Here is a 26,446-nt window from a genome sequence, read left to right on the forward strand (position 1 = left end):
AAATGCAACAAAGCAGCTCTGGGAATGGTTTTCTAAGCGGCAGTTAGCGCAGCGTCCCTTTCTTCACCTTCCTCCGCTAGTCAGATGCTCACTGCTCTCCGGCCTTCTAACCTGCGCAGCGGCTTGGGAGCAGATGAGCCTCCGCCTGAATCGGCTGCGCTTTCTCAGGCTGGGTCACTCCAGTCATTCAGTCCAATTCCTGACAGTACATCTAAAATGACTGACAGCAAGGAAACGCCTCACGTCTCAGCTACAGGTCCCTAACTACGCAAGTGCTGGACCCCTCTTCTTTAAAACAGGTAAGACCCATATTCATAAGCAGTTTCACATGGGAGCTGAGAGTTAACACAGAGTTACTTCATTTCCAGACATCAACTACTAGGTACAACGTAAAACTGTATTACCTCTTGAGTTTTAAGCTGAGATTTGATTACGACAGGTGGCGTTTTGGGCCGTACTGCCTCTAAGAAGTGAGAATAAAAGAGACAAAAATTGCTTGATTCAATTCTGAATACATGTTAGAGTAACAACTAAAATATCCACAAGTACGATGATACTAAATAATTTTCAGAAATGAGCTTTTATGTTATGCTTTCAAGAACTAGCTAGGTGAGACCATTTCAACTTCTTTCTTTTGGGAATATGATACTTTTTTTTTAAATGTCATCCTATTTGATGCCCCTCATTTAAGATTTCTAAGCAGGAAATAAATTTTGACCTCAGTGTTAGCTGGAATCTAATTCAGGAATAGATCTGCTCCTTCTTTTAGGATACTGAGAATTCAGTTATTTATCAAATTTTCCATTTGTCACAAATGCTAGAAAAGACAAAGCAAAATGTAACACTCAGTCACAGCTTCCCCTCTTTTTCTATCTTATGAACCTTATTAGGTATATAGTCTTTACTGAATCCTGTCTTAAGCCCATTTTGTGATACAGGCAGTAGTTGGTAAAATGGCATTTTCTAGTAAAATCAATGAAAGTAAATAATAAAGAATAAGAGACAACTGGGATTCTTTTCAACATCTATATGCAAAATGCCAAATTTTACTGTATAGAGCAACTTTGTTACATTTCTCTGACCCTACATGCAGCGTCAGGTTCTTTTCTGGTGGTCTGCACAACCCGTGCCTTAGGATACATGGTTTTGCATAATTATTTAAAATTCCACGAACAGGTAAGTCTCTAGCTGTAATCAGTACCTACACACAGGTGTTCATGAAATGTTAAAAATATGACACAAAATACCTTCTTATTTTTTGGAATACCTTTCTCATTTTAATTACTACTACAGATCTTAAATTGTTGCTGGTATTATAAAACACTTCCCCAACAACCAGGGGTCAGCTGTCCCAGTAAGAGACCAATGTACACCGTAATGGTGCCTAGGTCTGGGCTAGCCACTAGTAACTTGGGAGTGGAATGGAGCTCAGTTCTGGTCTACAGGGTACAGTACCAGGGGAGCATCTGCTTGAATGGAAGCAGAGAAATAAAGAAAAGCAGTGGACTGAATCGGGAGAGGACAGAAGGTATAAAATGTTACATCGTAAAGGGCAAGGAAAGAGATGGGAAAATGCCTAGTGACCGAGAGAGAAATAAAAAGAAGTAAAAACCCCGAAGAACAAGAAAAAGAAAGCCAAGGAAAGCAAAGCTTGGGAAAGACATGTGAGCAGGGTCAGAGAGAGGGCAACGAAAATGAATGTTCCGCTGGAAAGGAAAGAGTTTTCCAGAAGATTACAATGACATTTTTGGTACGTACAAGATGACAAGCTCATGAGAGTCTCTAAGAATATTTTGAAAGTAACTCTTTTTTTTTTTTTTTTTTTTTTTAAACACACAGTGAAGTCTTCTCCGAACATACCTGTCAGCGGCAGGTCTTCCTTGGCGCCATGGCTCTTCTCCTCCTTCCCGGAGGCCTGCTGCTGGGCGGCCAGGGCCGTGAGCTGGGCTGACTGCTTAATCAGGGAGACGCGGTAAAAGTAGTTTCTCCAAAACACTTCTTCTTTCACGCTTTTCAGGACAGACAACAAGGCATTTGAGAACGCATGCGACACATACACATGCATGCGGGGGGGCGGGGTTCTGTTTTAGCACAGGTGGGAAGACAGGGTTTTTTAGGGGCATTTTCAAATCCCAGTGAGGCTCAAAGGAGATTCTCACTTGCTTTTGAACTGGAAGCTGTGGAACAGGATAAAAAGAATAGCTATCTTCTCCACAGCAGCAAAATACAACTTCCAGAACACCAATGAAACCTCTGCATTTCTTGGTATGTTGATGCTACCAACAGTGCCGTCAGCAGAGGAAACAGGCACTGTTGTGAGACCAGCACACCGGCCTGGGAGAGCACAAGCACAGCCAGAATGGCACTGTATTTGCTGCTGACCGAACAATTAAGAGCTTTCAAGCAGTGACAAGAAAAGATTGTGGGTGTCGTTTGTTATGAAAGGAAATGTCTGGCAGCACACAGATAAGTAGCAATCAGTAAATGTTAGCAGGGACGTGGGACATGACTGATAAAAAACTGAAGTGCAGGAGCGCCTGGGTGGCTCAGTGGGTTAAAGCCTCTGCCTTCGGCTCAGGTCATGATCCCAGTGTCCTGGGATCGAGCCCTGCATCGGGCCCCGCATCGGGCTCTCTGCTCAGCGGGGAGCCTGCTTCCCTCCTCTCTCTCTGCCTACTTGTCATCTCTCTCTGTCAAATAAATAAAAATCTTAAAAAAAAAAAAAAAGACTGAAGTGCAGTTCAACCTGAGAATACTCAGTGGTCCTCAAACTTGTCTGCCTATGAGAATCACCTGGCAGGGGGTGCTGGTGACCAAGGTGGGTAAGGTGAGTGTCCACATGGGGGTGGCCTGGAATGGGAAGTGACAGTGTGAGCGGGGAGAGTGGGGTGTCTGAGCAGGAGAGGGGGTGATGGCAAAAATGGAAGACTGGTTACACGCAGGGGGTTGATCAATTTAATAGAAATATTAAGGACATGCAAACCAAGTTTTTCATGATCAGAGAAGGGAGTTAGAAGCATTGAAAGGGAAAATTCGAGAATGATCCCTGTTGTGAGGTAGCACCATGAATACATGGCTTTCATCCAAAAGAGATGCAAATGAGTATATGCGTATATACATGAGCACACAGATATTCCCCAGCTCTGTCAGCTGAGTGGACCAAGGGGTAGTGACACCCCAATAGCAATGAACATGACTAGCACTCAGAACTTGGGTGTCTGTACACCATTTTCCACTAAAATGAACCAGAGCTCTTTGGATTAGTGGCCAATTCCAGGGTTACAAATGAGAGAACAAGAGGAGCCTGGACTACTCCATACCAGAAAACAAGGAAGCACTTAAAGAATGATGAAAATGGGTCAAAAGACACAGAAGTTTGAATGGGCTCCCGCTGGCCAAGGTGGCGATAATTTGAGCATCAAAATAAATAATGACAGCAACGGATTATAACCATTGCATAAAACAGAACCATGAGTCGATATAGACACAAATAAATACATGAATACAATCAAAGTCTGATGAGGAATGCAGTATATTTAGAGTTCAAAGTACCTCCCCAGAAAATACTCATTTCAAAGAGGGAAGAAGTAACTTAATAGTCAAGAAGTCTGGCAGAAACCACCTTCATCAAGCAAAGTGACCAAAGCGTGGACAGTAACAGGACAAAATGGCAGTGTGCACCAGCTGACAGGATGCAACAGACCGAAGGAGACCGATGAGACACGAAAGCTAAATGCAACACATGAATCTGTACAGGATCCTCTTACTCAAGAGGACATTGGGACAAATGATAAAACATGAATGGGATGCGCCTGGGTGGCTCAGTGAGTTAACGCCTCTGCCTTTAGCTCAGGTCATGATCTCAGGGTCCTGGGATCGAGCCCTGAGTTGGGATCTCTGCTCGGTGGAGAGCCTGCTTCCTCCTCCGTCTCTCTCTGCCTGCCTCTCTGCCTACTTGTGATCTCTGTCTGTCAAATAAATATATATAAAAAAAAAATCTTAAAAAAAAATCCATGAATGGGGTCTGAGAATCAGATGGCATTAAAACATATGTGACTGTTTCCTGATCTGGATGGTTATGTTGGAAAAGCCTTGTTTGAAGGAACATCAGGGCTCAAATTGAGTGGAAAAAAAAAAAAAGTTTTTATGCTATATCTCCAACTTTTCTATATGAAGGTTTAAAAATAAAAAGCAATATTGATGACTATGCTTACCTCAGAGCAATCAAATAAAATCTTAAGGGTGGAAGGCAAAACAAAACAACAAAAAACATAAAATGTTCACCCCTATCATAACTAGCAATGGCTTTGGTGACCTTTGGAGTATACGTGGGGCTTTTTTTTTTTTTTTTTTTTTTGCCTGGAGGAATCACTCATTTTTGCGCTCCCAAAACATCTTGCTAGTAGAAGTGACAAAAGGGTAGCAGAATGCCTCTCTACCCCCTGGTTTACTTGAAGGGATGCAAGATCTTAGAATGGGGAGAAACCTAAGGAAGAAAGCATGACTGAGAAAGATTTTGAAGGAGTAGAAGAAAATCAATGAGAACTAAGAGAAAATTCCAGGATGTGGGCTTATGGATAAAGACAGGACTTGCCTTAGATAAGTCAGGAGAACACACAGTTGTCACATCTGTGAATGGTGAAGCTGGGCCAGGAGACTAGCTTTTTAAGTGACAGAGGCTAGCTTTTTTTTTTTTTTTTTCTTAAGAGAGGCAGTGAGGGAGGAGAGAGAATTTTTTTTTTTATTAAAGATTTTATTTACTTATTTGACAGAGATCACAAGTAGGCAGAGAGGCAGGCAGAGAGAGAGAGGAGGAAGCAGGCTCCTTGCTGAGCAGAGCGCCCGATGTGGGGCTCGATCCCAGGACCCCGAGATCATGACCTGAGCCGAAGGCAGAGGCTTTAACCCACTGAGCCACCCAGGCGCCCCGGGAGAGAGAATCTTAAGCAGGCTTTATACCCACTGTGGAGCCCAGCGTGAAGTTTAATCTCACAACCCTGAGATCATAACCTGAGCCAAAATTAAGAGAGACGCTTAACCAACTAAGCCACCCAAGTGTCCCAAGAAAGGCTGGCTTTTTTACATGACAAAGGCAAAATACAAGGTTATCTACATGGGCTAGGCTCAGTAACAAGAAGACATGCTGCTAGATGCACCCCATCTTTTCTTTCATTAATTCTACCAATATTTACCGAGTGCCACATGCATCAGGCTCTATCCAGGTGATTCAGGGACAAATAAACCAGGTTATCTGCCAACACGAGTGGTCACAGGAATAATGACCTCTTACTTGGTAAGTTCTTACTATGCCAAGTAAATGGAAAGTAGCATTTTCCAAATTCATGTGGTCTCACAACCCTCTTTTTCTTTTAACATCTCTTGGACATAGTTCAGCAGGAAGGAGGCCTGGCTTAACAGCAGTTTGTGAGGTGTTACGGTCAGTCACAAGTTCACCTGAGCAAACAAGAGTATGCTGCGGCCGCTAGAAAAGCAAACAAAATCTTAGGCAGCATTTAAAAAGCAACACAAGGAGCACCTGGGTGGCTCAGTTGGTTAAGTGGCTGACTTTTGGTTTTGGCTCCGGTCATGATCTCAGGGTCGTGGGATCAAGCACTGTGTCGGGCTCCTCGTTCAGCAGAGATTCTGCTTGAGGATTCAGTAAGTAAAATAAAGAAGTCTTAAAAAAAAAAAAAAAAAAAAAAAAACAACAACAAAAAAAGAAGTCTTTAAAAAGCAACACAATAACTACCTGTAGCGTGCTCTTCTGCAATTAGACAACACTTTTTTTTTTTTTTAAAGATTTTATTTATTTATTTGGCAGAGAAAGCTCACAAGTAGACGGAGAGGCAGGCAGAGAGAGAGAGAGAGAGAGAGGGAAGCAGGCTCCCTGCTGAGCAGAGAGCCCGATGCGGGACTCGATCCCAGGACCCTGAGATCATGACCTGAGCCGAAGGCAGTGGCTTAACCCACTGAGCCACCCAGGCGCCCAATTAGACAACACTTTATATTCACTCGGAGAACCCACTTTTGGAGGTTAAGCACCTGGATCGTGAGGGGGCACAGAGAGGGGTGGGGTGGGGTGGGGGGAACTGGGGCTCTTTACTTGGATAAGTTCAAGAATCTTAGACTGTTAACGTCACAGTTAGACAGAAGTGAGCTTAGCTTCCCATGAGGTAGTGAGCTGCCTGAATGTCTTCAAAGTCACTTAATTCTGAGCTTTATGAAATATCCAAAATGAAACAGGTGTACCACCAATCTATAGCAGATCGTGGGCAATGTCTGCTCTCTTAATAGAGACAAACATCTGGGCTGTTTCCTTTCCCAGAGTCTCTCCCTCTTGATGTGAGAGGATGTGCTCACCGAGGCACATTAGAGAAATACTCTGTTACACTCTGGACAGAGTCACAATGCGAATGACATAGAAAGATTCTGAGGGGGGGTGCCTGGGTGTCGCAGTCAGCTAAGCACCTGCCTTCCAGGGTCCTGGGATCGAGGTCACTGGGCTCCCGGCTCCAAGGGGAATCTGCTTCTTCCTCAGCCCCTCTCCCCTGCTCATGCATGCTCTCTCTCTAATAAATAAAATCTTAAAAAAGGAAAAAAAGATTCTGAGGAGTCCTATGACAAAGAAAACCATGCCACTCCCAAATGTCTATCTTACCACTCATGTTTTCAAGGACTCTTAAGGCATTAGAATGCTGTAAACACCCTCTTCCCAGACAGTGGGCATAGGTCAGTCCAAGGCTGGAAAAGACTTGGGATTTCTCTACTGTCGGCCAAGTGAAGGCCTCAGAGGGTGTTTATGATGCAAGAGCCCTGGCTCATGCCAGCACTGGTGTTGCTGGGAAGTGTTAATGCACTAGAAGGTATTTTGAAATATAGAGTAAGTGTTTTGATTTCTTTTTTCTTTTTTTTGATTTATTTTCTAAATTGTTCCTGGCTAATGATGGCTTCTGTTTACAAAAACTGTCTGAAATGATCAAAGTTGCACTTCTGCATGCCAGGAAGGAAAAGTCCAGAAGCCCTAGATTTGTGTGTGATGATGGCTCATTTGTTTTATTATGGAAGTTTCAACAAAAACAAAAGTGGAGCAACTACAACAAAGAAGCCCCATGTACCCGAGACCTAGCCGACAATCACCAGTATTTTGCCAATCATGTTTTATCTATGCCCCTCTCCCCACCTACCTTTCTCTGGGTGTAGGATGGAATATTTTTAAGACAATGCCACATCCTTTCATCCACGAATATTTCAGTAAGCATTTCTAACAGATAAAGACTTATAAAAAATGGTAACCCTAATTTCTAAAATCATCCCTAGCAGAATTAACAAGAGGAAACTGGAATTATATTACTCAGTAGACAATTTACCTGACAAGCAACAAACTAGAAATATTGTTTGCCAAACACCAATTCTCCAAATCTTAAAAACTCTAAAAATTATTCTCAGCAGTAAGAGGGAGTCCAGAATTCTCAACAAGCAAACCTATGGAATCAGAGCTAGCTACGTGCCTGCCACGAGTACTCTGGGCCACATGCCCCAGAGCGCCCGGGCCTCTGGACAGTCCCGAGAGCACTGGCAGGGAACCCGCCATGTGGCCCACGGTGATTCATATGGTCTTCAAGTTAATGGAGCCTTTAGATGCAATGCCCACCTGAACCCCAGAGTTTTGCTACTCTTCTCTCAGAAGGAGGCAGTTATTCAGAATAGGTATAACCTCAAATTCTGATCTGAGTGTCCAACAGACATAAATACAGGAACTGTTCAAAAGCCAGTTCTCAGGGTTTTGTGAGCATAACAGTAAAGAATAGATCAGATGATTTTTCTTTTATCTCCTTCACTAAAAATAGCTACTTTATTTATTTATTTATTTTTAATATTTTATTTATTTGACAGAGAGAGAGATCACAAGTAGGCAGAGAGGCAGGCGGAGGGAGGGGGAAGCAGGATCCCTGCTGAGCAGAGAGCCCAATGTGGGGCTCGATCCCAGCACCCTGAGATCATGACCTGAGCCAAAGGCAGAGGCTTAACCCACTGAGCCACCCAGGTGCCCCTATTTATTTATTTTAAAGTAATCTCTACACCCAATGTGAGGCTCGAACTCATGACTCTGAGATCAAAAGTGATGGCAGGCAGGTGCCCCCAAAACAGCTACTTGTGGGGCCCCTGGATGGCTCAGTGGGTTAAAGCCTCTGCCTTCGGCTGAGGTCATGATTCCAGGGTCCTGGGATCGGGCCCTGCATCAGGCTCTCTGCTCAGCGGGGAGCCTGCTTCTCTTCCTCTCTCTCTGCCTGCCTCTCTGCCTACTTGTGATCTCTGTCAAATAAATAAATAAAATCTTAAAAAAAAAAAAAAGCTACTTTAGACACAATCTAAGAATTAGATTTGTAATGAGATTTTAGCCATATAACACATACTCTTCTTTTTAAAAAAAAAGATTTTATTTATTTATTTGAGAGAGAGAGAGAGGGGTCAGTGGGAGAAGCAGACTCCCTGTCAAGTAGGGAGCCCGATGTGGGACTCGATTCTGGGACTCCAGGATCACAACCTGAGCCGAAGGCAGTCACTTAACCAAATGAACCACCCAGGCGCCCCCATACTCTTCTTTTTAGGAGGGGAGGGGAAGGCCATAAAAATTCACCATGAACATGCTGATAATTATGAAGAGTTTCACTACAAAGTAAACGTAAGTAAAAGGTTCGATACAACCGCTATTCCAAGTCTACAAGAACACTTGTTCTTCTCTCACACAGAGAAGACCTTTCCTTCCATGGGAACCAAAGAGCTAGCACATATTTGTTAAAACCCCTGTTTGGGGGGCGCCTGGGTGGCTCAGTGGGTTAAAGCCTCTGCCTTTGGCTCAGGTCATGATCCCAGGGTCCTGGGATCGAGCCCCGCATCGGGCTCTCTGCTCAGCAGGGAGCCTGCTTCCTCCTCTCTCTCTGCCTGCCTCTCTGCCTACTTGTGATCTCTGCCTGCCAAATATATAAAATCTTTAAAAACAAACAAACAAAAAAAACCCTGTTTGGGGGCACCTGGGTGGCTCAGTTGGTTGAGGGTCTGCCTTAGGCTCAGGTCATGATCTCAGAGTCCTCAGATCGAGTCCCGCATAGGGCTCTCTGCTCACTGCGGAGTCTGCTCCTCCCTCTCCCTGCTGCTCTCCCTTTCTCTCTCTCTGACAAATAAATAAAATCTTAAAAACGAAACAAAACAAAAAAGCCCGAAACCCTGTCTGGCCAGCTAAACATAGCACAATGAACATGTATTTATTTGTGCTCCCTCTGAAAACACTTCTAAGATAATAGAAAAGGCATTAAGTAGACAAAATCCACATGACCAAGAGAACTGGCAAGAAGACCACAATGGAAGCTGGAAAGGTGAAGGGCAAAGAGTAATGTGCTCCGCAGACCAGCGAGCGCGGCAGCGACTGCACGCAGGAGGGACAGCGGCGAGAAGGGGTCTGTCTACCAGGCGTCTGCTCAGAAAGGCCCCGGGGGACAGGAGGCACCAGGCACCTCTGAAGGCTGGTGCCGGCTGGGCTCAAGAGAGGGGGAACGGTGGCAAGGCCCCACAGGAGCGGCCAGCTGGCTGTGACTCCCGTGCTGCCCCTTCCAGCCAGGGACTGTGTTCCCACGCAGCAGAGAGTGACCAGTAACTGTGAGCCAAGCCGCTCCACACTCGGACAGCTGGCACAGCTGAGAGGGATCAGGCAGGAGGTAGAGTCCTCTCGGGGAAGCCACCCAGCCCTCAGCTACGAGCCGCCCTGTGCACAAGGCCGGTGGGAACACACAGCTCCCAGCGCTCCCTCAGAGAGACGCCTTCAGATAAGGAAGCTTGAGGAAAACCTGCAACATGAAAGACAGAGCCCAAGACAGACACAGAGAAAAGCATTGAGACCAAAGAGTATTTCAAGAAAACTCTATTTCACATTCTCAAAGGACATGAAGATACTGCACCCATCTGAGAGCTGGGGCTTCTGGGTGGCTCAGTTAGTTGAGCAGCTGAGCTTTGATTTTGGCTTGGGTTGTGATCTCAGGGTCATAGGATCGAGCCCCGTGTAGGGCTCCCTGCTCAGCACGGAGTACGCTTGGGAGTCTCTCTCTCCTCCACTCACTCCGCCCTGCCCCCACTTGTACTCTCTAAATAAATTAATAAATAAAATATTTTTAAAAATTAAAATAATAAAAATAGAATGTTATAAAAAAGAAACACTCACAGATTAATAAAGACTACAGACTAAAAGTGCAGCAGATTCAAAACAAGGAAATGGAATTTAAAAAAAGGTAAGAGCCCTTGGTGGCAGAGGGGAAGGGAAGGTGATCCTTTGTCAGGGGTGGGGGTTGCTGATACCTGTCAGGGTTGTATCCCTGAAGACAGTACGCTTGCACTGGAGCTCAAAGGACAAGTAGGGACTTTCGGAGGAGAAGAAGGCCTTTGGGCAGAGGAAAAACCTCGGGTGGGAAAGAGAACAAGAACACTGTTGCTAGAGAACAGAGCCTGAATGGAAAAGGGCAGTAGGCCAGGTCCTGGTGGGCCTTGGAGACCTTAATCCTATTTAGAAGACCCGGGCACTTTGGTTGTTTCTGTAGGAAACTGTTCTAGATTCTTTCTGGGACTGGGGATAGAAGAGCACATCTTATCTACACCCAACGTTTCCTAGGTCTTCTCTCAGTTTTGATTCTATGGCTGTGTGTGTGTGTGTGTGTGTATGTGTGAGAGAGAGACAGACAGACAGACTGCAGAGCATGAGCAAGCGAGCTGAAGGGCAGCAGAGCCTGTTCTCATGGAGGGAGAGCAGGAAACCATTCCACAACTTTGCCCTGACAGTGCGCACAGCCCCGCTCTGGCTCGGGAACACACTGCTTACAGTTTAGGAACAAGGGCGAATCTCATCCTGCTCAACAGCTCATCCTCTTGAAGCATGACCAGGGCAACGGGATACATCTGGTCAAAGTCAAAATGAAACTGCACTCCAGCTGGAGGGTCACGAAGGAAATTCCTCTTGTCCTTTAAGGAAAAGGGGAAAAACATGGGGGAAACCATAGGATGCAATTAATATGAAACAATGCGTCCCTGATTTGACAGATACTGAATTCTCCTCAAGATTCCAGCCACAACGTCCACTGAAGTGTCATTAACTTGTCTATTGAGAGAGTGGAGAACGGCAGATCCTGTCACATATTTAACAGTCTCAACTGGAGAGAGCCTCATGGGAGGCCAGGAAATTCAGTCGTGCAATTAGTTTGAAATTAGAGTTTACAATCATATGAATGCGTTTGTTTCAGTGCAGAAAAATCTCAGAAAACTGGCTACTTAAATCTTAGGAACTAAATCTTACTAACAGCACCGGTCAGTTTCATCTCACCTTGCCTGTGTTAGATTTTAACAGTATTTTTGGTTTTTGAGAATTCCTACATTAATAAAGCAAGAACAAATCTGAACCTAAATGAATTTTAGTTATTTGACTTTCCAGGCTAAAAACTGCAAAGCCTGAAGTGGCCCCATCACGTTTCACCCAGGTCTCTATAGTGGCCACCGAAGGGACAGCTGTCTCCCATTTTCCTTACCCAGGGCAACCCACTTTCTACCCTGCCCAAGAAAAACATGTGTTTTACCTACTACTAAAATCCTTCAATGACTCCTTTGTTGCCTTTAAGATGAAACCCAAACTTATGAGAAAGGTATAAAAAGGTCTTCAAGATCTGGCTTCCTACACCTGCATCCTGCAGTCCAGTCATCCCCACATGCTCACGACACTCCCTATCTGAACCTCCAACCCTGCCCTGCATCCCCCAAATATCCACACACCCTCCTCCCAAGACTCAGTAACAGCTCCAATGTCATCAGTTCTGGGAAGCTTCCCCGAGATCATGCCCTCCCCTCTCCAAAACCAGTGAGCTGCCCCTCTCCTCAGTGCTTCGCTACCATCCTGCATGACAGTGCTCATCACAGGGAGTGACACTGTGTGTACTCATCCAGCAGCTGTCCAGTAAGCCCTTCGGGCTCTTGGAGGGCACATCTCATCTATGTCCAGTCCTAGGACAAGGCTGGCCCAGAGGAAGTTCTAAAAACAGTTTGCTGGGGCGCCTGGGTGGCTCAGTGGGTCAAAGCCTCTGCCTTCGGCTCAGGTCATGATCCCAGGGTCCTGGGATCGAGCCCCACATCGGGCTCTCTGCTCAGCAGGGAGCCTGCTTCTCTTCCTCTCTCTCTGCCTCTCTGCCTACTTGTGATCTCTGTCTGTCAAATAAATAAATAAATAAATCTTTAAAAACAGTTTGCTGAACTGAGCTCTCACAACTACCTAATGATAGCATTATGCCCTAAGGGTTGCCCCAACATAAGGAGCTTAAAGGGTTACTCTGCTGTAGGGACTGAATTGTCCCTACGAGTGCTTGGCAAGTCAGAGAATGTAAGGCGACTCTGGCAGAGATTGCTAATTATGTCCCAGTATCCCTTCCTTCCTTCCTTCCTTTTAGGATCGCAACTCTTGAGCTCTAGCTGGGCATGTGGCCACCCAGCCAGAGACCGGATTTCCCAGGCTCCCTGGCATCTAGGAGCGACCATGCATCTAGGCTGCCAAAGGGATGTAGGCCTGAGTGAGAGGTACAATTTCTGAGTCTCATCTTTCAAACAGTCTGGCATGCCCACCCACCTCTTTCCCAAATCCCATAGGCTAGAATGCAACCATGGTCACGGGAGCTGCCTTCCCCATACAGAAGGCAGACAACGCCCTAGAGGCTGGCACAGGAAAGGATTCAGACAGGAAACACAGGTCTGTAGATGACTTTGGGGGCAAAGCACCCCTACGTGGACCATCTATCTCTGGACTCTTACGAGAGGGAGAAAGAGGGAGGGAGACAAAGTCACAGCTTCTCTAACCTTCCACATTTTTGGACTTCTCTATCACAGCAATTTAGTCTACCCCTTACCAAATTCAGCAGCCACTATAAAGGATGTACTGAAGATCGTTCAAAGCCTCTGTGCCCTGCTAAAATCGGGGGTGCTCTCTTGTAGGCGTGTGTGTGCCTCACCCATTCAGCCGTTGACCATCTGGCACCTGCTGTGCGCCAGGCACTGTGTCACCTGCTCAGCAGGGCACAGCACAGATGGAGTCCCTGCCGTCACAGCGTTTCTATTCCAGTTGTCAGGGGTGGGGGGTGCGTGGGATGAGACAGACAAAGGCTTAGACTGCTAAGGCTACAAGAAGGGGCAACTGGTGGAGGGCTGAAAGGATGGCAAGGGAGGAGGTGACATTCGAGATAAGATCGTATGGAATGGTGTAGGGTGGGGTTCCAGGAAGAGGGGACAGCAATCACAAGGCACTAAAGCAGGACAAAGCTCGGTTTGCTTGTACACCAGAAAGACAGTGGCTGGAGTGCTGGGAGGCAGAGCAGTGGGGCACAAGGGAGGAGAGGTGTGGAAAGCCAAGGGCTTAGAAGCCAGTGGAGGTAGTTCAGATCTTAGCCTACAGGAGATGAGATGCCATCAGAAGTCTCTAGGCAGGAGAGGGACACGAAGGGAGATGATAGCATCAGGACCACGGTGGTGGCAGTGGAGAAGTGGAGTAGAGGTATATTTTGAACATAGTACTGTCAGGATGTGGGCAAGCCCTGGGTTGGGCAGGGGGGCAGCCGCGGGGAGGTATGACTGCAGGCAGACTCCTAGGCTGGCTACTAGAGAAAACTGGTGGATAACCGGAATCTTATTTCGCGATGGAGAAGATAAGGACAGGAACAGGTCTGGGGGACAGAGGAGCTATGGGGACTTGACTGGTGAGTATCTGATGTTTACCCTCAAATGACAGCCTCACTGTCCTAATTTGCTTCTGGAGAAAAGCATCATGTGAGGTCAGCATCAAGTCTGGCCATAATACAGTAAACAAAATACACGGGGTTCACACTGAACTCATAATGGATGCTCAGGCCTTTGTAAGTTTTACTAATGGAAAGGAAAAAACCTTAAAATGTCCTGCGGGAGGGCAATGGACGGGAAGTAAAGCCAGTTCTTTGTCTGTCTCCTAGACTGAAGGTCCATTTATGACTTTGGCTAAAAAAGAAAAAGAGTGGATTAAAAACAAAGCCTGAAAATCACTGATATGGTAAAAGCCCCATTTGCTGAGTCCTATGCCAGGCGGGCTGCTGGGTGCTGAGAACAGATCAAAGTCAGCTTCTGCCTGCTAAGAACGCGCAGCCTATGGAGACACATGCTAAGTAGTGAGGGTCACATTTGGGAGTCACATCCTCACGCCTGTACATGGCGACAAAAGCCCCTATCTACCTCACAGACGCGAAGTGAAGCTCAAAGCAGATAATGCGAAAGAAAGTTCTTTCTGAAACTGTCAGGTGCTGTACAATTGTTAACTGGTATCACTGTTCCCTCTGAAGTCTCAAGAGAAATTTTTGTGGGCCAGCACAGAAAATATTTTTTTTCAACTTGTTTCAAATATATTTAACAGGGGCGCCTGGGTGGCTCAGTGGGTTAAGCCGCTGCCTTCGGCTCAGGTCATGGTCCCAGGGTCCTGGGATCGAGCCCCACATCAGGCTCTCTGCTCGATGGGGAGCCTGCTTCCTCCTCTCTCTCTGCCTATCTCCTCTGCCTACTTGTAATCTCTGTCTGTCAAATAAATAAATAAAAATCTTAAAAAAAATATATATATATATTTAACAGTTACAGAGAAAATTTAGACTATAATCTTTTCATTCAGATGAACTAGAACGCTACCTACAAACTTTATATGATACCATATCTCAAAGATTATCTTAATAACATTAAATAATCCTAAGGCTTAAAGAATTATTTTGTGTAATTATACTTTACCATTAAGAAAAAAGAACTTAAGGAGAAGCAGGTTAAAACTGGGGGTGGGGGGGGAGACTTAGGGGGGAAAAACAGTGAAAGTTGATGTGTACAGTCCTAACAGCTCAAAACATTTAAAAAATTGTATAGAAGAAAACCATTCTAAGGATAAAATCATGATAGGAAAAAAGTATTTCTATACAGGGAATCATAGATACTTACAGCTGATAAGGCCAGGATTTGTTGTTGAATTGTTTCTTCATCATTACTATCAACCCATGGGGGCACTGCTGCTTCTAAAGGTTTTCAATAACAAAGGAAAGAGAAAAACAGTTTACGAGGGTTACAATGCAATCTGTGGTTTGAAAGAATGAGAGTTTCCACATCATCATTTTAGCAATTTACTAACAAGTTCCAAACATGAACATTCATTATAATTCCCAGATGTGATGTATGACTAAAGCATGTATGCATTCGGTAAAAAAAAATTACTTAAATTATACAGAGAAATTGGGCAACACCTTGACCAGGTGACTCAAGTCATCATGACCAATGAGAAAGAGAGGGCCGCTGTAGGCTTCCGGATGTGATGTGCTGAGGGGGACACAACATCATCTACGTAGTATTCTGGCCGAGAATGCATAATCTAAATCTAACGGTGAGGAAATATCAGACAAAGTCCAACTGAGGAATGGTTTATTTTAAAAAGGAAGGGGGAGGGGCGCCTGGGTGGCTCAGTGGGCTAAGCCTCTGCCTTCGGCTCGGGTCATGATCTCGGGGTCCTGGGACCAAGCCCCCCATGGGGAAATCTCTGCTCACCGGGGAGCCTGCTTCCCCCCATCTCTGCCTGCCTCTCTGACCTACTTGTGATCTGTCAAGTAAATAAATAAATAATCTTTTTTAAAAATGGCAGATTTGTTTCACTTATCAGCTGAATAACCTTCAGCAAATTACTTAACCTTGCTAATCCTTCCTTTTACTAAAGAAGATATTGTATATATAAAGTACCCCCCACTTAGCATGTACTCAGGAACTGTTAATTTCTCCTGTTCCTCCCTTCCTTCCCCTCAACACTAGGTCTCTGCTCAGCTCTCTTCATGCTTGACACACTTTTCACTAAGGTCACACTCTCATGGTTTTTACATGACTAACAATCTCTACTGGTAGATGGAATTCTCCATGCTTCAAACAGGAATCAACTGCCATTGCTGGACCCCATTCAGTTAATTTAGAGCAATGCTGACCGAAAGAACTTTCTGCAATGATGGAAATGTTCTAGGTTTGCACAGTCCAACAGAGAAGCCACTAGGTCCCATGTGGCTGTTGGGCCCTTGAAATGTGACTGGTGCAACTGAGCAAGGGCATTTTCCTGATATGCCACTGCATTCCCTTCCCTGCCTCTGTACATGATCCTCTCACCTGGGCTCTAATGGGCTCCTCAAAACTGAAAGTTTTCACCCTACTCCCTCAAAGTTCTATCTCAGAGGCTCTAACCAGCTCCTACGCCAAGTCTCTAAGCCGGGATCACTTGCACTGCTTCCCACGAATCACGAAGGTATGCTAATTTGTATAGATTATTTGTCCCAAAGATCTGCTTTACACTTTTGAGTTTACCTAGGCATGACCATGCCTGATTCACCACATGACTAATTAGCTCTTTTTTAATTTGTGGCACTGTACAAACTGATTGAATTATTTTATCCCTTTGCCAAATTCAAAGACACGAGGCCAGTTTTGTGTTTGAGTGATATCCGAACAGCAAAAGTAGACATTCTGAGACCCGATAACTATCAAACATTTAAATGAGCACTTGTCAGTAAAGAAATGTATTGAGGGGCGCCTGGGTGGCTCAGTTGGTTAAGTTTCTGACTTTGGCTCAGGTCCTGATCTCAGGGTCCCAGGATCGATTCCCACATCAGGCTCCCTGCTCAGCGGGGGGTCTGCTTGTCCCTCTCCCTCTCCTCCTGCTCTCTCTCTCTTTCAAATAAATAAATAAAATCTCTAAAAAAAAGAAAGAAAGAAATGTATTGAGTAACTTCCCACAACACCACGTGACTTTTCCTAGCCCTCTATCACTCTGCTGGAAAGCTTTTTCATTTTTTCCTCCTGAAAAGAATGGGAAGACAGCCAACTTTTGCTAAGTGCCTATTATGTGTACATCACATACTGTGCTGGACATGTTCTAAACCGAGAAATGAAAGCTCACTCTCTTTCACAGCCAGCTCCCCAGACGGGCCATCACCCGCTGGTCTCACCCTCCATCCCAGGCACAGGGAACAATATCCTTCCTTCCTTTAAAGCCCAAAGGTTTATGAGCTTATCTCCCCAACTAGTCTTTCTGCTGCCTGAAGGATGGGGCTGTTACTTACACATTTTTGTATTGTCAGAGCCTTTAGTGTGGTGTCTGGTACACTAGTAAGTGCTTGCAGGTTAAGTATGTTGTGTACAAAAAACCAATATCATACCTGACTTTTTGGTATGCTGTTCCTCAACAAATTTTTTCTGTTCCTTCTGAAAATCTCCTATAATTGTCTGTTAAAAAATATATAAAGAGGCAAGTTACTTTGAGAACTTTATTATTAGATAAGAATTACATTTAAGATTTGGAAAGTCAGGGGCGCCTGGGTGGCTCAGTGGGTTAAAGCCTCTGCCTTCGGCTCAGGTCATGATCCCAGGGTCCTGGGATCGAGCCCCGCATCGGGCTCTCTGCTCTGCAGGGAGCCTGCTTCCTCCTCTCTCTCTCTCTGCCTGCCTCTCTGCCTACTTGTGATCTCTCTCTGTCAAATAAATAAATAAAATCTAAAAAAAAAAAAAAAAAAGATTTGGAAAGTCAGGAGATAGTTTATTTTCTTCAAATAAAATGGTTTAAAAAAGTAGTACTTCCCCTTTCCCCAACAAACAGAAATTCAACATTTCTGAATTTTAAGTATATAACTCTTTTTATGATAGATTACCTTCTCAAATGCAAAGATAAACTGGGTTAAAAACTGAATTTTTGCTTTAGTCCAAAAAAACAATAAAAGCTAAGTCTAATCTCATTCCAACAAATACTACAATAACAAGCTAGCTAAAGTTTAATTGATGACCTCCTTAGCTCAAATAATTACCAACATAAATGAAATTCCCTGGGCCTGCATCCTACCACTGCAGGAAATGAACAAACTTACTTCAAGTCTTAAAAGTGCAATTCCTAATGGGTTAGGACTTTAAACACCTAGACGAATGATGCAAAGACATAAATATATGGAAACAGTTACAGTTTAAAATTAAACTCACAATATAAAAAGTTTAGTGTTACCCAAGATTACCAGTGTATTTTAGAATATATTAAAATTAAAACCAAGGTTATTTAAATCATAGCTACTTCTTACACCAAAGGAGAAAAAACACCCAAGAATCTCAAAACAATATTTTTATCAGAATAGGATATCCTACTTGGGTTAATAAAGTTCATAAAAAGGGATAAATAGCTGCTAATGAATTTCGAAAGATGTTTAAATGTACCTTATCAATGATGTCATCTATCTTTCCTTCTTCTACTGATTTCTTTATTGTCTGTGCTGTTTCAGCAACTGATTCAGTTATCTTTTTTGTAGCAGCAGTTGCAAAGCTAAACAGATAGTCTGTAAAGAATAAAAGACAGTCTATGCTCCATTCAAGTACAATGGTTTTTATATTTGTGATTGTTCCCTTAAAGAGCTCTCATGGGAATCTTAAACCATAGGGTATGATTCCTGCTAAGTAGGACTTCAAATACTGACAGTACTCCACTTTCTGGGTGGACGAGCCATCCATACACGGCCTTTCAAAGAACGCTAGCATACTCTCACCCCTTCTCCCACAGAAGCTGTTTCAGACTTGCCTTTCTCCAGCTTCTCATTTTAATTTATCTCAGTAGATAATCTCCCTTCCAACTTCACAAATAAGATCAAGGCTCCTTGCACTTTCCTTCTTTTCTAGACACTAAATATCCTATTTTATTTTTTCCTTCCCTCTTGTTCAAAGAAAACATGCCCTTCCTTCCCTAGATTAAACTATCCCGTAATAAATCTAGGGGAATTTTTAATAAATATAAATCCTTCTTTCAAAAAAAAAAAAGGGGGGGGGCGCCTGGGTGGCTCAGTGGGTTAGGCCTCTGCCTTCGGCTCAGGTCATGATCTCAGGGTCCTGGGATCGAGCCCCGCATCGGGCTCTCTGCTCTGCTGAGAGCCTGCTTCCTCCTCTCTCTCTGTCTGCCTCTCTGCCTGCTTGTGATCTCTGTCAAATAAATAAATAAAATCTTTAAAAAAAAAAAACAAACTTTGGCAAGTCCTAATATAAATATAAATCACCCTCTTAACTAATAATAATGAGCAAATATGCGGAGTAAGATTAAAACTGGAACACATAGGGGTGTCTGGGTGGCTCAGTCAGTAAGTGTCCGCCTTCAGGTCATGATCCCATAGTCCTGGGATCGAGCCCGCATCAGGTTCCCCACTCAGCAGGAAACCTGCTTCTCCCCCTGCTCATGCTTTTTCTGTGTCAAATAAATAAATAAGATCTTTAAAAATAAATGAATAAATAAAAATAAAACCGGAACACGCAAACTTTCATCTTTACAAAACAAAGCAAAAGCACAAAATTAACTTTCCTGAAGACTTGAAAAGACAAGTACCAAGGCTCTATCGCAGTTGTAACATAAAGATCTGTACATAGCAAGTGCTGTTTTGAAGTCCACACTGTATACAATGTAGGCTGCGCGAAGCAACCTCAGGCAGGTTCTGAAGCGGACTTGCTGGCAGCTGCTCCTGGGCAACTGGCCTTCCAGCCTCACCTAGTGGGAAGCACTCGCTGTCAGGGAGGTCTTGCCTCGGCTACTTGCACCTGCTGAGGGACGGGCAGGTGGACTCTCACAGCACTCAGCAGGGTGGCAAACCCCGGGAAGAATGGCAAAGGGAGCTCGGAACTTGGGATTAAATCCTCACTGGTGCCTGGTATCTCCTCCAGAGAATCAGGCAACTGGTACTGCTATCTGGGAGCAGCAGAACTATCTGCCAATCTGAAGGACTTTCTCTCGCACTTTCTGTCACCCTTACCATAAAGTCTACTTTCTCCCATTGTGTCTGGTGGCACTTACCTGTCAGTGATGTCAACAACCCATTGTGACTATACTACAGGCTATGACTTGCCTCTGGTTTCATTCTTGCCGTTCTTCCCCCTCCTATTCTACACTCACGTGACCCCAAGAAATTCTTGAGAATCTCCAAGGACGTCTCAGATACGTTATTCCTTGGTTTGAAACACTTATCTTGCCCTTCCTTTATTTGGCTAACTCTACGTATACTGTGGGTTTCTGCTTACATAGCACTTGAATTTCAGGCAATGTTCCCTGGCTCCTTGACTAGAGCAAGAGCTCCGGAGATGTGTTCCCTCAGCATCTGTGTTGTCAGACCAACAACAACATTCATGACACTATACTGATTACTTGGCGACTCTGTCTTCTCAGTTAGACTGAAGGCCCACCTTAAGTCCCACTGCAGCGGGGATCGAGGTTGTCTGATTCACCAATGTATCCCCAACGAGTGACAGTACTTGCTAGATGGACGAATGGGGAGCAACATAATAAGTGCTGAGTCTTAGGGAGGTCCCTCATTTCCCTTTGGTTATGATTAGTCCATTTACAAAGTGGTGCAATGAATGTGGTAGACGGCCAGATTATTTTGTAAAAATATTCTTTGCTGATAGTCAAAGAAAACCAAAGTTCTAAAAGAGCAGGATTCCTTTTAAGATTTTCTCAGGAAAATATTTTTAATTAGAAGCATCATTTTTATTCTAAGGAGAACTGCCATTTAAAAACTGGTATTTTCGGGGTGCCTGGCTAATTGGAAGAGCATGTGACTGTGGATCTCGGGGTCATGAGTTTGAGTCTCACATTGGGCGTACAAATTACTTTAATAAATAAACTTAAAAAAATTAAAACTGGTATTTAGCATAATAATCTCAATCCTTAGATTTTAATGATTCCCAAGAGTGGAATACATGAACACAGAGAACACTGGAGGAAGTATAGTTCTTGTCCTCAAGGAATGTCCTTATTTCTAAACAAACAAGCCAATAAAAGGCTCAAAGACAAGAGGACCAAGAATAATCATTGAACAGAGGCACTCAGAGGAGGGAGGGAGAAGGTCTCCCAAGAGTAATTAGAGAGTGGGCTAGATTCCGAAGTTAGAGGGAGTGGGGTATGGGAAAGCGTGATAGGAGATTTTCAAGTAAGAAGCTCATAAAGAGAAGAAGTGGTTTATTAATTTTGCAAATTAATATATTGGGTGACACCAAGTTAAAGACAGTTTTCATTAACTGGTTAGAAAAAATTGAGACGAAGATAAGAATTAACAGGAAGTAACAGGAGTACAATGTCCACTTCAGGAACATAGGCACAAAGAGGAGGTCTGAACTAAAGCAGCAACCAAAGAAGAAAAGGAAGACTAAGTAAAATGGCTCTCGGTGAGTATGACTACACAACCTTATGGAAGGAGGGAGCAAACTGTTAACAATGAAAATAGTAATTTTAATCTCACAATCATCCTGGAAAGAATAGGTATAATCTCCTCAGTTTACAGATAGGTAAGCCAAGGCTCACAAAGGATAAATGATCTGCCCATTAAGATAGTGGCAGACTCTGCTGACTGCCTAGCCAATGCCTATCCCCATCCTCCCTGCCAAAACAACCCCAATTTTGGGAACCAAGCTCCTGACCATTTGTACTACCTTCCCCCATGGTAAACCTGGATTTGTCATCAGAACTGAATTAGTTATGTTACTCCTGTATTGAAGAACACATATATTCTTCTGTACTGAAGCACACATGTATTTTTCTACATACACACTAACTTTTGGGGCCTTCTTAGTTGCAAACTAAGCAAGTTAGGCACCTAGAATTTGAAATGCACTTTCCTTACAGAAGGAGGATGGCCTAATTAATAGTTCCAGGGCACATACTAAGAGTACTTTTCAAAGGAGAAGAGGATGTAGCCCTTCCTCCATTTCTGGGCATGGACTGGTCTTCGGGACAGTTTTGAAAAAGCCAAAGCTCATTTTTGGCCATCCTTCCACATATTTAAACTGTGCAAATGACTCATGTATTTAACACTCTCAGAGGTATGGGTTGGTTGGTTTGTTTTTTTCAAAAGAAGAGCATAGACAAAGTTCAATTTGGTCGACTTTAACAAAAACCAAGCAACCAATTTGTGCTGAATAAGAAGTTACTTTGCGGGGGCACCTGGGTGGCTCAGTGGGTTAAAGCCTCTGCCTTCAGCTCAGGTCATGATCTCAGGATCCTGGGATCGAGCCCCGCGACGGGCTCTCTGCTCAGCAGGGAGCCTGCTTCCCTTCCTCTCTGCCTGCCTCTCTGCCTATTTGTGATCTCTGTCTGTCAAATAAATAAAATCTTTAAAAAAAAAAAAAAAGAAGTTACTTTGGGACATGAGGCCTCCCTTTAGGGAGGTAGGGAGGAGCTCTTCAGTGAGTTCCCTTATAAACTGCCCTCCTTCTGAAGCAGGTAATCCTAGGACGCTAGAGTTTATCAGAAGGGAGGACCAAGAATAGGAAGGTTTGGTTTTGGGTGGGGGAGTGGAATCTAGGCCTGGGTGTCCACCATTTGTAACTGGTGAGTTGCCTAAATTTACAAATAGATCACCAGGAACCAGAAATATTTAGGATCCAACCTTGAAGGCAAGCACTCAACAAGTGTTTACAAAACAAACTGGGCTCCCAGGAGAGTCCATGTAGATTTTAAAAGGCTAAAGAAACCAATCCATGTAGTGGGAGTCAGGCTCAGACACACATAATTTCAGTTTTTTTTTGTTTTTTTTTTTTTTAAGATTTTATTTATTTATTTGTCAGAGAGAGAGAGAGAGAGAGCGAGCACAGGCAAACAGAGTGGCAGGCAGAGGCAGAGGGAGAAGCAGGCTCCCCACAGAACAAGGGGCCCGATGCGGGACTCGATCCCAGGACGCTGGGATCATGACCTGAGCCGAAGGCAGCGGCTTAACCAACTGAGCCACCCAGGCGTCCCCATAATTTCAGTTTTTAAGAGGGGAGTCTTTTGGGGGCATCTGGGTGGCTCAGTCGGTTAAGCCCCTGCCTTTGGCACAGGTCACGATCTCCTGGAGGTCCTGGGATCAAGCCCCCCCACCCAACTGGACCTTCTGCTCAGCAGGGAATCTGCTTCTCTCTCTCTCTCCTTCTGCCCCTCCCCACCGCTTGTTCTCTGTGTCTCTCAAATAAATAAATACAATCTTTAAAAAAAAAAAAAAAAAAGGGAGAGAGGAGTCTTTTTAGATAACAGAGAGGGTGCCTGGGTGGCTCAGTCAGTGAAGTGTCTGCCTTCCACTCAGGTCCTGATCCTGGGGTCCTGGGATCGAGCCCCGCATCAGGCTCCCTGCTCAGCCGGGAGCTGGCTTCTCCCTCTCCCTCTGCCCCTCCCCGCTGCTTGTGTTTTTTCTCTCTGTGTCAAATACATATATAAAATCTTAAAAAAATAATAAAATGAAAAAAAATAAAGATAACCTACTGCTTAGGATCAGTATGTAGAAAAATATCTGATCATCTCTCTTACCTTTCTGAAGGTTTATGTATAAACTAGAACCTTTACATCTTTTTTAAAATCACATAAATTTCAGAGCCAAAAGAGCTCTCACTTATTTGGAAACTTTACATTCACAATTTGTTTGTGGGCAAGGAAGCGAGGGCATACCTCCATCTAACCCAAACACCAAGAGTCTGGTAAGGAAAGCACGGGATGGGAGCATTAGACTCCAAAGCAGACACCCATATCAAAAATACATTTATTTTAGGGGCGCCTGAGTGGCTTAGTCAGTTAAGCATCTGCCTTTGGCTCAGGTCATGATCCCAGGGTCCTGGGATAGAGCCGTGACACAGGATCCCTGCTCACCTGAGAGTCTGCTTCTCTCTCCCCCTCTCCGTCCCCCCGCTCGTGCTGTTTCTCAAATAAATAAAATCTTTTAAAAAAATATGTAAATACAGGGATGCCTAGGTGGCTTAGGCGTTGAGCGTCTGCCTTCAGCTCAGGTCATGATCCCAGCATCCTGGGATCCAGTCCTACAACAGGCTCCTTGCTCAGCAAGGAGCCTGCCAAGGAGCCTGCTTCTCCCTCCACCTGCTGTTCCCCTTGCTTATGTGCACTCTCTCTCTCTCTCTGGCAAGTATATAAATAATAAAATCTTAAAAAAAAAAAAAAAAGAAGTAAATACAAATGTGAGGTTTCAAGTTGACAATAAAGTCCTTGCTGTTTTAAGAATTGATTTCTGGGGGCGCCTGGGTGGCTCAGTGGGTTAAGCCTCTGCCTTCGGCTCAGGTCATGATCTCAGGGTCCTGGGATCGAGCCCCACATCGGGCTCTTTGCTCAGCAGGGAGCCTGCTTCCCCCTCTCTCTCTCTGCCTGCCTCCCTGCCTACTTGTGATCTCTCTCTCTCTCTCTCTCAAATAAATAAATTTTAAAAAAAAATTGATTTCTGGGGAGCCCGATGGCTCAGTCATTAGAGCATGTGACTCTTGATCTCAGGGTTGTGAGTTCAAGCCCCACATTGGGCATAGAGGTTACTTTAAAAAAAAAAAAAAGTGACTTTTGATAGTCCCCTGAAGATCGACAAAAATGGTTCTCTATGTTCTATGAAATGGAGTAAAGGCCCATACCCTGGTTTTCCTCTCAACTACCTAATATAGCCTTTCTGCTCGAGTCCAATTTATCTCACATACCTTTGAGTATTGCAAGCTCATTTCTTCTCAATTCTCTACACAAAGGGACATCAAACAGTTGTTCCCTCTTTAGAGATTTTGTTGCACAGCACTTAGTTTTAATTCTCTTCTGGAGTTTGGGGACCTTGAGCCAAGATTCTGTACTGCCACGTCTTGGGATTATGTCTGTTTTCCCTGTCCTTTCCCCAAACTTCTTGAACGTTAGAGCCTTTCTTTTAAATTTTTTTTAAAGATTTTATTTATTTATTTGACAGAGAGGGATCACAATTAGGCAGAGAAGCAGGCAGAGAGAGAGAGGGCGGAAGCAGGCTCCCCGCTGAGCAGAGAGCCCGATGCGGGGCTCGATCCCAGGACCCTGAGATCATGACCTGAGCCGAAGGCAGAGGCTTAACCCACTGAGCCACCCAGGAGCACCATCTTAAAAAAAAAAAAATGGCTGCTTAATTTAGTGTCTACCTTTACTGCAGTTCTGTCACTTGTTGTGCAATCTGCTTTAGGCCCCACCTTCTCAAAGACGTTTTGATTATTTAAGCCCGCCAAGGTCTCCAGAATCAGAATTACCAGAGCTATGTGTTTCTTCTTCAAGCCTACTACTTTTACTCTCCTCCCTAATTAGACTGTGGCTCACAAAGAGTATGGGCTTTCAAATTAGACAGACCTAGGTTCAAATTGCACATCTACCACTTACTATCAGTATAACTTTGAGCCAGTAACTCTGGGCTTGTTCTCCCAACTCACTGGGAGGTTTAACAGATTAAATGAGATATCAAACATCTAGTAGCAAAACCTGCATCACAGACAAAAATGGTCAGCTACTTTCCTGTCTTAAAAAAAAAAAAAAAATTCCCATTGCACCGACAAAGGAGACCAGCCTGAGAGGGAGGCCTTCCCTAACTCTTCCCACGATTTACTTCAGACAACTCACTTTGCCCTAAGGGCACAAAAGGGCACTTTCCCAACCAACTTATGCTCCTCAACGTCCCCCATCCTGGTGGGAGCGTGGAGGTGAAAGCTGGAGAACTCAACAAAAAACATTCCTTGTCAAACCTAAAGACGTCGAGACACACCGTTTTACAGAGGCCCTGGCTCCCAATGTTGACACACCTCGTCAAGACTGACCTGTCACCAGGAACTTCAGGCACAGGATTTGACTGATGGATGAAGCTTCAGCCTTGCCCAGATCCTTACCAACCTCTCCCGTCCCAAGACGACCGAGTGACAAACTTCCTCCCCTTCCACCCAACCCACACCCCCCAACCAGTCGGGTCCGCGCACTCGGGCGTCAAGAAAAGGGAGCGGGCACCGTCCCCCTCCTCACACCCCCCCCCACACTTTCTCTCTGGTCCCCAGGGCCGGAGGAGACTCACTGCCGAGGCCTTTCGCCTGGTGAAGGAGTTCCTGGTTCCCCGCTTGACGCAGCTCCCCGTCCGCACACTCGGACACCACTTCAGAGCACTGCTGGGGTGGGGCGTCTCCCTCAGATTCCCGGCCACCCGCCGCCGGCTGCTCCAAGCCAAACCAACTGCTCAAACCCCGGAACATCCCGCCCGCGGGGCCGCCACTGCGGTCCCGGTCACCGGAGACCCTAACTGACACGGCCGGCTCCCGACTTCACAATGCGCGTCTCCCAGGGAGATGGCCGGAAGTGCGACCCTGGAGCAGCCTCTCTATCCGTCTCCCCGTCTCTATGGCCGCTCTGCGCCAGCCGCGTGTACGTCATTTCCGCAAGAGGCCCCGCCCCGTTGGCCGTTTAGTTCAGTGACTTTATGACGTTCGTGGAAAGTAGACAATGGGTTTTCCCAGCGTAGTCCCGCCCGGTTCTTTTTCCTCCGGTGACTGGCCCAGACGTGTAAACGGCGTCTCTGTCACTCTAAGCAGCTTGGCTGCCGATTTAGCT

At 44.9% G+C, this 26,446-nt stretch overlaps 1 protein-coding gene across 3 annotated transcripts in view; it reads right to left on the reverse strand.

The window, feature by feature from the left end:
* The window catches only part of SYAP1 (synapse associated protein 1), a 31,049-nt gene extending 4,836 nt beyond the window's left edge, over nucleotides 1–26,213 (reverse strand). The window contains exons 1-7 of one of the 3 annotated variants that reach the window (XM_047715904.1): nucleotides 25,917–26,213; nucleotides 18,298–18,416; nucleotides 17,259–17,325; nucleotides 15,016–15,089; nucleotides 10,865–11,004; nucleotides 1,861–2,009; nucleotides 405–463 (exon numbers count right to left, since the gene is read on the reverse strand). In XM_047715904.1, coding sequence (XP_047571860.1) covers nucleotides 405–463; nucleotides 1,861–2,009; nucleotides 10,865–11,004; nucleotides 15,016–15,089; nucleotides 17,259–17,325; nucleotides 18,298–18,416; nucleotides 25,917–26,091 — 783 coding nt within the window. In that variant the 5' untranslated portion in view covers nucleotides 26,092–26,213. The remainder of the gene's footprint in view (nucleotides 1–404; nucleotides 464–1,860; nucleotides 2,010–10,864; nucleotides 11,005–15,015; nucleotides 15,090–17,258; nucleotides 17,326–18,297; nucleotides 18,417–25,916) is intronic. The other 2 variants (XM_047715903.1, XM_047715905.1) reach the window with 2 other exon arrangements.
* Nucleotides 26,214–26,446: the final 233 nt, after the last annotated feature.

The sequence above is a fragment of the Lutra lutra genome, chromosome X (assembly GCF_902655055.1).
Source record: "Lutra lutra chromosome X, mLutLut1.2, whole genome shotgun sequence".
NCBI classification, from domain to species: Eukaryota; Metazoa; Chordata; class Mammalia; order Carnivora; family Mustelidae; genus Lutra; species Lutra lutra.